Source organism: Orycteropus afer, unplaced genomic scaffold, assembly GCF_000298275.1.
Source record: "Orycteropus afer afer isolate SDZICR_OR568_19922 unplaced genomic scaffold, OryAfe1.0 scaffold00862, whole genome shotgun sequence".
Classification (NCBI taxonomy): domain Eukaryota; kingdom Metazoa; phylum Chordata; class Mammalia; order Tubulidentata; family Orycteropodidae; genus Orycteropus; species Orycteropus afer.
The window spans coordinates 470535-486346 of NW_006922449.1; the positions used below are offsets into that span (position 1 = coordinate 470535).

General features: G+C 36.4%; 1 protein-coding gene across 1 annotated transcript in view; it reads right to left on the reverse strand.

Annotated features, from left to right (window-relative positions):
* Positions 1-4903: 4903 nt before the first annotated feature.
* Positions 4904-15812, reverse strand: part of NAA50 (N-alpha-acetyltransferase 50, NatE catalytic subunit) — a 26903-nt gene continuing 15994 nt past the window's right edge. The window contains exons 2-5 of the mRNA XM_007958183.1: positions 7663-7799; positions 7112-7231; positions 6356-6422; positions 4904-5081 (exon numbers count right to left, since the gene is read on the reverse strand). Coding sequence (XP_007956374.1) covers positions 4904-5081; positions 6356-6422; positions 7112-7231; positions 7663-7799 — 502 coding nt within the window. The remainder of the gene's footprint in view (positions 5082-6355; positions 6423-7111; positions 7232-7662; positions 7800-15812) is intronic.

A 15812-nucleotide genomic window follows, 5' to 3' on the forward strand; every position in this document is an offset into this window, starting at 1 on the left:
AAAAAAAAAAAAATAAATAAAAGCTATAGTCTATTTTTAATCCAGATTTTAAAAGCATCAAATGTTTTTTCCCAAGCTAGTTCTTTGAAATGTCAGGCAAGGATGATCTATTATTTATTTATTTAGTGGCATAAGCAGAATCCTAATATTTTAACTAAGAAATTAAGAGTTAATTTTTTTAAGGACAAATTAATGTTTGGTATGAGGAAAAATTGATAAACATTCCTTACTCACTTAACTCTTGGACTCCTCCCTCACTAGTGACAAAAATTTTTTGAATATACAGTGTATCTCTAGCCAAAGTACACTAATTAGATCACATCTTAACCTGTCAAATGATTTTAACATTTATATTCAAAATACTGCATTAGGTTAGGTGTTTGGATTTTTCTTCTCATGTAACTGAAGATATTAAAAGCTATTAATCAGGGTACTTGTTAGTACCCTTCTGTGTTTCTGGATTTTTCATGTACTACCTCTTTTTAGCAGCTCTCGTAGCATAGTGCTTAAGGCACTTGACTGCTAACCAGAAGGCTGGCGGTTCAAACCCACCAGCCACTCCTCGGAAGAAAGATGGGGCAATCTACTTCTGTAGTGATACTGCCTCAGAAACCCAGAGGGGTCGCTGAGTCGGGTCCGACTTGACGGCACGTAACCACCACCACCACCTCTTTTTATCTTAACAAAACTGAGGTAGGTATTATGTATTATATTCCCTATTTTACACGAGTACCAAGATCAAAAGCATTAAAATTTTTAGAGATTTAGCTTGTATTTGTGGTTAATATTTGTACCGTTTTACTGTGCATCATTTCTAGGAAGAAGCTTCCTTGAACCAGACACGTGTGGTGGAATTATTTGGTATGGCTCTGCTAGCCATGGTCTTTGTGACTCCCACCAGATGACTGGGTGGGACTATGTAAATATAAAGAGCTTGTGGCCTACAAAGAGGACTAGGTATCTTGCTAACATTGTAAGAAAGATACATGGCACCATGGAAATAAGGTTATAGAACCCTAATGTGGGGACTGGTCACTTTTTCGTCATTCTGCTAGGCTTTAAGTGAGCCCTCCTACAGGCAGGAGGGATATCTCATTGCCATCAAGAGTGAAGAGTTGGAGATGGAGCTACGAGTGTCCTTAGACCCAAGATCCTTGTGCTAGACCTTCCTGGCAAAGACCAGCAGATAAAGCAGTAGTGGAACCATGAAGCACAAAACAGAGTAGCAGGTTTGCGAGCCCATGGAGCCAGGAAGCTGAGTGTGGTTGGGCAGGAAGCTTGCTGGCAGAGTGGGGTACACCTAAGCGTACCTATAAGCAGAGCTATGAGAACTTTGTAACACTTTCCTTAGCAGGGCAGAGGCCAGGCTGAGAGGCCAAAAGCTAAAGAGAGGCCAAGAGGAGGCTGTCCTGACGTTAAGACTTGTATCCTGAGTATGATCCTGAACCTGAATTGTAATCTGTTACTTCCCTAATAAACCCCATAATCATGAGTATTCTCTGAGTTCTGTGTGGCCATTGCAATGAATTACTGAACCCAACAGAGAAGTAATAAGTGCCATGTGATAGTTGGTGTCAGAATTGGTAAAAAGGCTGGAGGGTGGCTGCATGTCTGGCTTCCTCCTCATAGGAATCAGCTTTGGGTTTTTGGTGTTATCTTTCTCTCCCCTTTGTGAAGTTAAGAGAAGGTAAGAGGATGCTGCCCTCAAGTCCTTTGTTCAACGTGGTATACAATTATAGTATAGTTATTGTTTTTAAAAATAAACCTAGTTACATTATATAAGCCAGTAGACATGGAGTCTTCTTTTTCCCTTCAAAATAAGATTTGAAAAACTGGGCAGTGTTTCTATCAAGTTTCAAAAACATGAATTGGGAGGGCTTCATTACACTTGCCTATTTTAATGCATTTTGATTTAGATGTAAAAGAAATATGAAAGTAAATAACACATTGAGTAACAATAATGACTGTGTAGCTGTTAACCCCAGAATACAGAAGTCAACACAATGCTTTCAAAGAAAACACAATGTTTTCTTTGACATTTACCAAGACATCACAGATCACTATCAGAACATCACGTAAGTTTATTTCAGATATAACAGCAATGTTAAAATTGACAAGTTTAATTTTTAACCGCACCAAGTAAACTTAGCCATTTAAGTATTTTTAAAGTTATTCCCTCCAAAAAACTGAGGGAGTTCTCTATTCCACCACCACACACCATGGTTTCCCAATCATTTTTTTTTTTTTCCAACTGGAGGACTTTCAACTGATGAGTACACTGCTTTGGGGATATTTCAGAACTTCTTTCCCCAAATGAAAAGTAATCTTAACAAATTATATATTGCATAGATTTCTCTGCAGATTCTTTTTTTTCTTTTTTAAAGAACCTAAATGCAATACCACACAGTATAATTTTTACCTATTTGCCCCACAGTAAAAACTATCTGTCTTGAAAAATATGATGGGCATACTCTAATATTTACTTATTATTGTCTTATCTCAACAAGATAATTTTTGTATTATCAAAATAACTCAAACTTTCAGTATTTACTGACTCACAGGCATATGAACTAGGGCCCAGCTTCTACTTCCTCCATATGCTCCTCATCCTCCATATGTAGATGAAATTATTTAATACAAGTTTTAATGTAGGAGAATTAACCATTTGCAAACATTTACAATTTAGGTTAAGTCGTTGACTGGTGTGGAAAAACAAATTCTACAAGGATAGTGTGCCTACATCCTCAAATCAAAATGTAGTATTTTTTTTCCTTCTTAAATAACATGTACTTAATTGTCATGAGGCAGCTATTCTGTTTTCAATAACCACATTTAGGGATACATTCATAGGACTGATTAGATAGTCCAGCAAAAATGGTTATAGAAGTAAAGGCAGTATCATCTCAGAAAACTCATTTACAAATCAAAATCTATTTTGATACTTGGAAGTTTAGAAAAAAGCTGAATTCTTCAAACTAATTATGCTTTCTGTAACTCAAACACTCTTTTCTTGACAAGACCAAGCAGAAGCTTATCCATGAAACTTAAAGGTGCTCAATGTTAAATCTTTCTTCTAAGACTCTTAACTGCTTAAGAAATCAATAATCAAGAAACCAGTGTGGTCTTTCCACATTTTTACTATTTTAAGATTAGACCCCTATATACTCATTCATCAACTATCTTCTTTTTCTGTATTATTCTTGGCACTCAGTAAGACTGTTGAAGTCTATTGTATTTTCACATTCTTCAAAAAGAATTTAAGATTATAAAATGTGCATAAACATTGTGTCAAATCTTTTTTGTCATTTAATGTTTGGAGAGATGAGACTTTTATACCATAATTTTACATAGGAAGATAAATATTATGAACAATCCTCCTTTTAAAGTCTAATGACAGAAAATTCCAGCTCTGTGCATGGTTTTTAAGTCTAATAAGAACATTTCTTGGACGGTCAGTATTGGCAATGTAAAATATTTAAAATATTGGAGATTAGACTATGAAAACTTCAGCTGTCTCCCATGTCACAGTAAGGTACCAACTCGTCAAAGCCACTTTCTGTATACCAGAAAATGATCTGGCACAAACCAGTCTGGTCAGTAGATCAGGTCATAGTGACATTTGCAGTAATACTTCTAGACTTCTACTTTTGCAAGAATAGAAGCATTGTGTTTAAGCAGCTGCATCCTTCTCCTAATCCTTAAACTCAATTGTAGGCACAGAGTGTAAGCAAATCTGGGATATTCTCCAACAGATCAGCAATAGCACAGCTATATTATTTTCAAAAAATACTGTCTAGATAGTCTTTCCTATATAATCAAATGGTCAGTGGCCACAGGTTTAGCAGTCTGCACTTTCCAACAGTCAACGCATTTATTGTGCCACAAGTTCACCAAAATTTCCTTTCAGGTACTTCTTAATACGTTCAGGAGAAAACACCTGCTTCAGGTTTATTTAAGGGTACTGACCTATGGAACATCAAGTCCATTTTTAAAGTTGGAGAAACTATTGTTGTGTTTACTGAAGAAAAAGGGCCAGAGAAAGAAGTAAATCACAACAAACCTCTTTAGGTCAGTTAAAGGCCTTATCTCTAGCTAGGATATTAAAACAAAAAACAAAACAAAACAAAACAAAAAAACACACACCTCACCAGCCCACACGCTAATAGTTAATGCCACTAGTAACAATCAGTAGCAGGAAAAATAAACCTGCTAACAACCGGCCCACTCATTAGCAAGAAGCAATTTAACTCAAATACTGAGACCAAAATATATAACACTATCTATCCAAACTGCCCCACCCAACCTCAACCACCAACAGAAAGAGAGGAAATAATTGCTGAAAACAACAAAACAAAATATGCTTAGTATATCTCACAAGGAAAACAATGGTCCAACTCTAGAGACAGTGCTCAGAAGGACTAAAGGTGGAGTGAAGGCAATGTCTAGGGATTAGTATCCCACAAATAAGTCTTTACAAACCCAAAGTACCAAAAACACACTAAACTTGTCTGAATTAAAGAATAAGATATTGCTGCTGCTGCTTTTTGTCTTTTGAAATATATGCTATTTTGTAGGCTCTGCCCTTCAATGTGAAAGCAGGACATTAAAAAAATCAGCTAAAAAATCTGAAATTATTTAACACCCAAAATTTTGGGTCCATTTAGCTGTGAAACTAAACATCTGTACTTTTTCCTTCCTTCAATCAAACCATCTCACAAAAATAAGAAAATTAAAACAATCTAAACATGATTTTCAAAGTCCTTGGAAGTATTCAGAGGAAAAGGGAAAGAAAGAAAGAGACAATGGGGAGGAAAGGAAAGCTTTAAAGAAAAAGGGGGTAAATCAATGGGCTTCTTTTTATTTGGCGACAAGCAAGTGCAAGAAAAGTTCATTTGTAATTTGTTCAGTTATCTATCTTCTGCACATCTGCGTTCTGGCCAGAAGGGACTTTGAGGTTTTTTTGTAGCACGTGAGCATCTGCGGGTTCTATCCTCTTATAGTAGTTCTTCTTTGTCTCAATAATCTCAAAGCCAAACTTCCGGTAGAAGTCAATTGCTGACTCATTGCTGATCTGAACATGCCTGAAATATAAAAGGTAGTAATAAATAAACAAACATATAAAGATTTTATCAGCTTTTATGTTTTCCCCACAGATAGCTTCAAATGTGAAATTACCAGCTAGTTAAAACTGGTGACAGCTGGAACACTATAGACATCTCTTCAGATTCTCAAGAAAATGTGCACTATCCCCCATGTAATATTATTCGTAATCAACAAAGGTGAAGGCTTAACTTCAGAAAACCTTTTGATGACACATTTATTCTTTTAACCTACCTGAGTTCTGGAGGCATAGTGGTTAAAGTCAGCATTTTGAACCCACCAGAGGCTTTGTGGAAAAAAGATGTCACAGTCTGCTTCTGTAAAGATTTATAGCCTTGGAAACCCTAGTAGTCTTTCCTACCGGGTTGTTATGTGTCAGAATGGACTGGAGGGCAGTCGAGTGTTTGTTTTTTTAAATAAATGCTACCTTGTTATATTAGCAAGACTTTTACTCCTGCAACCAACAAAAGGTAAAGTGCCCTATCCAGCATAATATTTTTTATTAGAAGGGAAGAAGAGATTCCTATTCTTAGCAGGTTAAACAACTATAGAGAAGAATCAAAGGCCCTATGAACACACGAAGGAAAAAAAAAAGATTAAAGAAAGTCAGGGTCTCAAATGCCTAAATATAGTCTCTTCTGATGAAGAAAAAACATACTATGTTTTGAGTAAATGACAGTATTAGTTTTTCACTTCCTCTCAGAGTAATAGTATAAAACTTAATCTTAGCACTGACAAAGTGAAAATGAGAATAACCTTAACACTTGTATTCTAAACACTCCATGGCCATGACTTAAACCTTGGCTCTTAATCCAAAGCTTCTTGTGATCCAAGTCTCATTTCTGCTATGTACCTCTCTGATTTTGATTACTAAACTCTATTACAAAAGAGCACAGTCAATGACAGTCTTGGACAAATACAGAGAATGCAAACAGCGTGATATGACAAAAGTGATGGTAATAGCCTTAAATTCTGAAGACCTGGGTTTTAATCCTAGTCTCATCCCAGTGATTTTAGAACTTCTACTGAAGCATAATAAAGCACAACAAGAATGAGTTTTATTTCAGTTTCCTTATCTACTATTAAAACAAAACAAACCAGCTAAAAATCCCTGTACCAATTCTTTCATGGTGTTTCCAAAGAAATAATGAAATAAGTGACTAGATTTTAGAGTTGCTAGTAAAGATTTTTATTACCAGTTTATTAAATTCTTTAGATAAGAATATTAATTTTTGTTAAAAATTATTTTACTTACAGATAGATGTTGTCAAAAGTGCCATCTTTTTCACAGATGTTTAAGACATGATTTAACATTTTAGTTCCTATAAGACAAACAACAAATAATTAACTTCACAAAATCAATCTTTAAATTTTATCTGTCATCTTAATGTGTATTTATCGACTATTAATAGTATTTATAAGGTGCACACTTTTGTTGTCATTGAGTTAATTCCAATTCATGGTGAGAAAATTCTTCCCAAAATTTTGTTCTCTCTCTCCAATATCTAGATATGGTTAAAAATGCTAGCAGAGAAACAACTTTTACACAGAAGCCCTTAAAAGTAGAAAAATAAAACCAAACAATAAACAACAAGGGCTTCCAACTGAATTATGTCAAGAAATAAACACTGGTCATTTTTCACCTGGAGTCTCTAAATGGTACAAATGGTTAATGTACTTTGCTGCTAATCCACAGGTTTGCAGTTTGAGGCCATCTAAAGGTACCTCAAAAGAAAGGCCTGGCAATGTACTTCTGAAAAAATCAGCCACTGACAAAGCTACAGAGCACACACACAGTTCTACTCTAACACACCCGGAGTCACCATAAGTCAAAATCAATTCAACAATAGTTGGTTTGATTTTTAACATTTTTCACCTTAACTCACAAAATTCACCATGTAAATTTTCCTAAAAGAAATGGTTTGACTACTAGGTCAGGATCAGTAACAATGTACTTATGCTTCTCTGAAGACGTAAAAAACCAAAATAAAACAATTATAAATAATTTTACCTATTCCTAGCCTTCGATAAGGTGCGAGACATCCTAGTGTCATGATGTAAAGTCTCTTCTGATTCTGTGAATGATCCACCCTACAGCATACCGCACCTACTGCGATATCATTGAAATATGCTGCCAAGGAAAATGTAAAGATTTAAAATCCAAGAGACAGAATAACACATTTTACATAACTTTCTTCTCCCTTTCTATGAGGACTAAATTGTTGCTATCAGCATTAAATTTTATCATCTACTGTATGAAAATCAACTCCCTAAAACTACCTACACTTGTCTTGGGAATTTTAAACTTTCCTATAGAATTAAGCTAAGAAGTGAAAACACACAGGCACACACTAAATAATAAGAAAAAACACCTAGCATTTCCTTTCTAAGTTCAAATATTTTCTTTTGATTTCTTCCAAGATTTTTCTCAAAACCTAGACCCCATTTCCTCCTATGTAAAACAAAGAAACTAGACTAGTCATCTCTATCTTCTCTACTATTAAAAATAGGGATCAAGAACATGAACTGCCAAATGAGAGGAGCAAAAAAATCTTATTGTACCAAGCTTTGCTAGCTCGCCAACCTCCAGCACATCCTTGTAGAACTTGTCATTGTAGCTGACTGGAAAGATGACCTGGTTTAATCTCTTCAATTGTTTAATATTGTGTGGTGTCACATCTCCCAGCTCGATCCGGCTACTGGAACAAACCAAAATGTACTCAATAACTCAACAAATGAAGGTAATCGTATTTTAAGGTGTACATATTAAAAAGGTACCAAGAGTTTTGTTTACATTATCAATTTTGTTTACAAATCAAATCCTTTCACAGTGACTATATTCCTATGAAAATTATCATTTATAAGCAAAGTTTGCCAGCCATTCAGTCCAGATTCTACTTACAACCTTCATACATATATATACATTTAAGGACAAATATAGTACACAAAAATTACTTAAAAAATTAGGAAATGCTACAATAAACACCAAAATTTCCTTTTCAAGACAGCTACAGACATTTATTGCTGATCAAGAAGACTAACAATACTTATTATTGACAAGGTGGTGACAAATGGGATCTTTATACCCTGCTGATGAGTGTGTAAATAAGATACTTTATCTCTGGAGGACAATTTGGCATTCAATATACAGTGAAAAGCCTTACGAATATACCCCATTATCCAAATAATCTTACATCTAGAACTTTATCATAAGCAAACAATCCAAATAGGCACATAGAACTGTGGTCCAGAAACACTGCCATGGGGCAGTATTTAAAACTCAAATTCCTGGAGTGTATTCCAGAATCAGCATCTCTGGGAATAGAACAAGGGAATCCATATTACAAACAAACACTACTGTTAGAAAACTACCTATCAAGAATGCAATAGTATATTTACCTATTCCTTCTTCACCCAAATCACACACACACACACACACACACACAGAGTATATTTACCTATTCCTAGTCTTTGGTAAGGTGCCAGGCACCAGTGAGGTGTACAACCAAACACCTCATGGGATTTGGTGCCCTAGTTTGGAAGTTCAGGGTCATGGTTTCATGAGACATCCTGGTTAATTGGCCTAGTATCATGTTTAGTGCTTCTGGTCTACCTCCTAGTTCACTGCACAGCACCTGAGGTCTTAAAAATTTGCAAGCAACCATTCAAGATACAAAAACTGGTTTCTATTTGCCTACAGCAACAGAGAAAGGAGGAGAGTCAGGAATAAGAGGAGGAAATGGGATATGTGCCCTCTTTGCCATGAGTCTAGAGGAAATGGCTACCCCTTTTAACCATTTTGATCAAAGATTCTACAGAATCCTGATCAAAAGGGTGGTGGAGGAATGCAGAACAGAATTTCAAATTAGCATGGAATCTAGACTTTCCAGAACCACTGGGGCTAGAAGAATCCCTAAAACTATTGATATAATCTTTAAATCTTAAACTAAAAAGATCTCCTGAAGTCATCTTAAAACCAAACAACAGTTTGGCCTAACCAGTAAAGAATGTTTTGCCTTGAGCATGGTGCTCCATTAAGAACATCTGCATGTGATCAAATTGGTAACAGCAACTCCATTAGACAGGATTAGATACGAATCTTAGTGGACAGTGAATTTATGTTAATGGGGGAGGAACAACTTGGAAAAGGAGAATGAGAACAACTTGAATGTAGCATCATTGAACTGTATACCTTGAAATATTCTGCTGTATATACTAAATAATAAAAATTGTTTTTTAAAAAGACTGCAATACCAACATTTCTTATGTATACAATATGTATACAAAAAACAATTGGTCTCATGCGAAAAGGGATTATACGTACCTACAATGTTTTAGACTTAGTAACAAAGTTGTTCACCTGTAGAGCTGTTAATGAAAAGAATTCTTAATAGCTCAAGTCAATTTTGTATCCATAAGTTAAAGGTTGATCAAACGCAACAGTACAAACCTGAATGGCATCTTACAAGTTTTTTTTCCCTACTATCACCAACACTATCATTAGCATAGAGTTGCCTATACATTATTATTTACTTCTTTTATCTTAACAGTGGGTGACAAAAACCAAAACAAAATGGCATCAAATCAAATTAAAAAAGCAAGAGAGTTCACAAGTAAACAAAAATAATTTGATTCAAATGAGAAGCCAACCAAATGATGTACATATTACTCATTTGGTGCTAGTTTTGAGTTTACAGCTGAATTAGAGTCAATAGCAATAACAAGCCAATAGCGAGCCCTAATTATCTGTATGATATGCATGTTATGAAAATTGTTGGAGAAATGGCTAAAAATAAATCTTAATCAAGAAACTTTCATAACAGCAAAAAAGAAAAATCTAAACGCTCATTGATAAGGAACTCATTAAATAATGCATGATAAGTCTTTGAGCTGAGTATCAGACAATTGTATGCTTATTAATTGTGTAATCAGCACAAAAGTGTGATCTATTATTTTGTGGGGAAAAAGCACATTCAAATTATACATAGAAAAAATGATTCAACTTTTGTAAACACATACCAAAAAAAAAAAAAAAAAAAGTTTGGAGAGTTTTCAATAAAATGTGACAGAAATTATAAAACAAACACAAACCCCTGCCACCGAGTTGATTCTGACACATAGTGACCCTATAGGACAGAGTGAAACTGCCCCACGGGACTTCCAAGGCTGTAAATCTGTATGGAAGGAGATTGCTTCTTATCTTTCTCCCGCAGAGTTGGCTGGTGGGTTCAAACCACTGACCTTTTGGTTATCAGATGAATGTATTAACAACTACACCACCAAACCTCCTCAATAGAAATTATAGGTAATTAAAAAATTATACAACTGTAATTGAAACAATACAATTTAGATAATCAGAAAAAATACAAAGTATTTTTGTTTTTAAGAAATATAAAACCCAAATCTCTGATTACATACTATTATAACAGAATGACCAAGGAAAAAGGAAAGATTTTAAAAGGTAACATAGACCTGAGTAGAAGCAAATGTAATAAAATATTTTATCATGAGCTTCAATTCTCTAAGATGTATTCTCTGTAGAGCAGCTCTGGTGATGTAACGGTTAAGGGCTTGGAAGGTTGGTGGTTGGAACCCATCAGCTGCTGCTCCATGGGAGAATGATTCCATAAAGGTTTATAGCCTTGAAAATCCTGTAGGGGCAATTCTACTCTGTCTCAAAGGGTTGCCATGAGTCAGAACTGACTTGATGGCAGTGTTTTTTTTTTTTTTAAATTCTCTGCAATGTCCAGTTTGGAGACCATTCTCCTTGCTAAGGAGCTAAAAAGCAAAAATTAAAGGAAGGAATACTACCTTGTTTCTTAAAAAAGCATTTACAATTACTTCTGTATCAAGAATTATAAAAAGTAGTATAAAGTATTCTTCCTGTTACACTTAAAAGTTTTGTCTACCTTGAAGGAGCACAATGAGTTTCTTAGCAGCCACACAGGGTTTTAAGTGGTAAATCAGGACTTCCTTGCTGTTGTTCCCTCCAATTTCCAGTCATGTTGTTGTTAGGGGCTGTTGAGTCATCTCTGACTCACAGCAACACTACGTACAACAAAACGAAACACTGCTTGGTCCTGTGCCAGCCTCACAATCCTTGCTAATGGCAGCCACTGTGTCAATCCATCTTGTTGAGGGCCTTCCCCTTTCTAGTGGACTGTCCACTTTACCAAGCATCATATCCATCTCCAGGGAATTGTCCCGTCTGACAACATGACTAAGTAGGTGAGACAAAGTCTGGCCATTCTCACTTCCAAGGATCATTCTGGCTACACTTTTTCCAGGAGAGATTTGTCAGGTCTTCTGGCAGTCCATGGTTCCTTCAGTATTCTGCACCAAAAGCATCAACTCATCTTCTGTCTTCCTTATTCACTGCCAAACTCTCACAAGCATATGAGGACACTGATAACACCATGGCTTGGGTCAGGTGCACCTCAGTCTTCAAAGAGACATCTTTGCTCTTCAACACTTGAAAAAGGTCTTTTGCAGCAGATTTGCCCAGTGTAACACATAATCTGATTTCTTGACTGCTGTTTCTACTGGTGTCGATTGTGGAACTAAGTAATATGAAATCATTGACAACTGAAATCTTTTCTCCATTTACCATGATGCTACTTATTGGTCCAGTTGTGAGGATTTTTTTTCTCTATGTTGAGGTGTAATCCACACTGCAGACTATAGTACTTAATTTTCATTAGTAAGTGCTTCAAGTCACCTTCACATTCAGTGAGCAAAGTTGTGTGGTCTGCATATTGCAGGCTGTTAAAGCATCTTCCTTCAATCCTGATGCCGCATTCTTCTTCATATTGTGGAGCTTCTTGGATTATTTTCTCAGCATACTGATTGAATTAAGTATGATGAAAGGATACAACTCTTCCTGATTTTAAACCACACAGTATCTCCCTGATCTATCGAAACAACAGCCTCCTGGTCTATGTACAGGTTCCTCATGAGCACAATTAAGTGTTCTAGAACTCCCATTCTTCTCAATGTTATTCATAATTTCTTATGATCCACACAACTGAATGCTTTTGCATAGTCAATAAAACACAAGTAAACATCTTTCTGGTATTCTTTGCTTTCAGACAAGATCCATCTGACATCACTAATGATGACATCCCTTGTTCCACTTCCTTTTCTGAATCCACCTTGCATTCTGGAACTTCCCTGTCAATATACTGCTGCAACCGCTTTTGAATTATCTTCAGTAAGATTTTACTTGCATGTAATATTAACGATATTATTCAATAATTTCCACATTCTGTGGGATTATCTTTCTTTGCAATGGGTACAAATATGTCTCTTCCAGTCAGCTGGGCAGGTAGCTGTCTTCCAAATTTCTTGGTATAGACAAGTGATTGCCTCCAGTGCAGCATCCGTTTATAGAAACATCTCAATAGGTATTCCATCAGTTCCTGGAGCCCTGGCCTTTGCCAATGCCTTCAGTGCAGCTTCGACTTCTTCCTTCAATACCATTGGTTCTTGATCATATGCCACCTCCTGAAATGGATGAACAATAACCAATTCTTTTTGGTACAGTGACTCTGTGTATTCCTTCCATCTTCTTTTGATGTTTCATGATCATTCTTCATTTCGCCTATAGAATCATTCAATATTGCAACTTGAAGCTTGAATTTTTTCTTCAGTTCTTTTGCTTGAGAAATGCCGAGCATGTTCTTCCCTTTTGGTTTTCTAACTCCATGTCTTTGCACATTTCATTATAATTGACTTTGTCTTCTCCAGTTGCTCTTTGAAATCTTCCATTCAGCTCTTTTATCTTGTCATTTTTTCCATTTGCTTTAGCTACTCTCCGTTAAAGAGCAAGTTTCAGAGACTCTTCTGACATCCATTTTGGTCTTTTTTTCCTTTCCCATCTTTATAATGACTTTTGCTTTCCTCATGGACTATGTTCTCGAGATCATCCCACAATTCCTCTGGGTTTTGGTCATTGGTGTTCAATGCGTCAGATCTATTCTTGAGATTGTCTCTGACCAGGTGGGATAAATCAAGGTCATTTTGGCTCTCATGAACTAGTTTTGTCTTCAGCTTCAACTTCAACTTGCAAATGAGCAGCTGATGGTCTGTTCCAAAGTCAGCTCCTGGCCTTGTTTTGGCTGAAGATATTTGAGCTTCTCTATCATCTCTTTCCACAGATGTTGTCCATCTGATTCCTGTGTATTCCATCTGGTGAGGTCCACACGTAGAGGTGCTGTTTGTTGTTTAAAAAGGTTTTTACAATGAATAAGTCATTGGTCTTACAAAATTCTATTGTGCAATCTCCAGTGTCATTTCTATCACCAAGACCGTATTTTCCAATTGCCAGTGATTCTTCTTTGTTTCCAACTTTTGCATTCCAGTCACCAGTGATAATTAATACATCTTGATTTCAGGTTCAGTCAATTTCAGACTGCAGAAGTTGGTAAAAAAAAATCTTCAATTTCCTCATCTTTGGCTTCGGTGGTTGGTGCGTAAATTTAAGTAACAGTATTAACTAGTCTTCCTTGAAGACGTATAGATATTATCCTATCACTGACAGCACTGTAATTCAGAATAGATATTGAAACATTCCTTGTAACAATGAATAACACACCATTCCTCTTTGTCATTCCTAGCACAGTAGATCATATGGTTGTCTGATTCAAAATGGCCAAAACCAGTCCATTTCAGCTCACTAATGCCTAGGATATCAATCTTTACGTGTTCCATTTCATTTCTGAAAACTTCCAATTTTCCAAGATTCATACTTCAAACATTCTATGTTGTGATTACTAATGGATATTTGCAGCTGTTTCTCCCCATTTTGAGTCATGCTACATCAATATATGTAGGTCCCGAAAGCTTAACTCCATCCACGTCATTAAGGTCAACTCTACTTTGAGGAGGCAGCTCATCTTCCAGCAGTGTATTGGACAATGTTTGAGGGCTATTCATAAAGTTTTTCAGTAACATATCAGACAGTGTTTCACTGCTATTCATAGGGTTTTCACTGGCCAATTCCAGTCATATGGCTCTGTATTTCCAAACTGAAGTGAGTATGATCATCTCCTAAGTATCTGACAACTATCATGAAACCCTCACATGGGATTCATGTCTTTTTAAACTAGGTTACATTTCATACACAGAACAATTCCTCTGTCTAATCTTTAAGGCTGAAGTAAAATGATACTTCTATCCAAATCCTTTACTGATTAAAATCTACTGGGCTCTGGAGTCCTTGTTTGATGCAAATGGTTAAGCACTCGACTACTAGCCTAAAGGTCAGTGGTTCAAATCCACCCAGAGGTGACTTGGATGATAGGCATGGCTATCTGCTTCAGAAAGGTAATAGCCATAAAAACCATACAGAGCAGTTCTACTCTGCACATATGCAGTCGCTATGATTTGGAATTCTCCCTTTTGATCAGGAATCCTCTATAGATCTTTGATCAAAATGTTTAGTAGTGGTAGGTGGGCACCATCCAATTCACCTGGTCTCATAGCAAATGTAGCAGTTCTTCACAGGGGTAGTTAAGCCATGCATTCTATTTTCTTCTCCAATTCCTGACTCCTTGTTCCTCTCTTTCTTCAGGTGAATAGAGACCAACTGTGCCTTGGATGGCCACCTGTAAGCTTTCACAACCCCAGGCACGACACACTGAGCTATGAGACAGACCAGAAACACTAAACACACTATCAGGCCAATTAACTGGGATATCTCATGAAACCATGACCCTAAACCTCCAAACCAAGAAACCAAATCCCATGAGGTGTCTATATGTAAGCAGTCTCAGCAACTACTTTTTCTTTGCTGTTGTAAATTTATCTATCACACAACATCTGTCAACTTTTTACAAGTGTACAACTTTCCAACAGCAATTACGTTAATCAGCTGTGCAACCCTACCCTTAATTAATGGGCTTTCTTTTTCAAACATCAATACAAATACAAACTTAGTACTCCATAAAGCAATAACCCTCTCTTTCTCCCCTGCTGTCCCTAGTAACCAAGAAACTTTAGTCTCTATTTATTTGTCTGTTCTTGTCTTTTTATGTACAAGAAGGTTACTAAAATTTAATTCAAGTGGTTATGTATTACGTGAGCCCATTTATGTGCAAAATTATAGGAGACAGAAAAACAGATTAGTGGTTTCCTGGATATGGTGATAAGATTCAACTACAAGAGCCACAAGAGAGGTTATCCAAAAGGCACAGAATTAGACATTTACTAAAAAGTAAATTTAATAGATGCGACCATATGGCTGATTTTACTTTTAGGCCAGCAATTTCAGCCTTACCTACGAAGCAGAGGTCTCAACCAAGTGACAAATTTAGACAGTCTACATAGTTAAATTATTGAAAAAGACAGACACATGGCCCTGTGAGCATGTATCAACAAGTCAAGGAATGCCAAGAAATACCCAGGGCTAGCAGAAGACTGAGACTAGCAAAGACCTTTCCCTATAGACTCTGGCTCTTCCTGAATTTGAATTACTAGCCTCCAGAACTGTGAGATAATACAGTTCTGGTGTTTAAAGCTACCCAGTTTGTAGTTTTTTTTTTGCTGTGGCAGCCCTAGGAAGTTAATACAAATTCTCAAGGAAGGAGAGTTCCAGCAAGATGGCGGACTAGGCAGGACTGCACAGACCCTCTTCAACAAAGAAAAGGGAAACCAATTAACACAGACACAGAAGATAATCTTGGACCCCTGAGCCTTGAAGGGAAGGATACAGA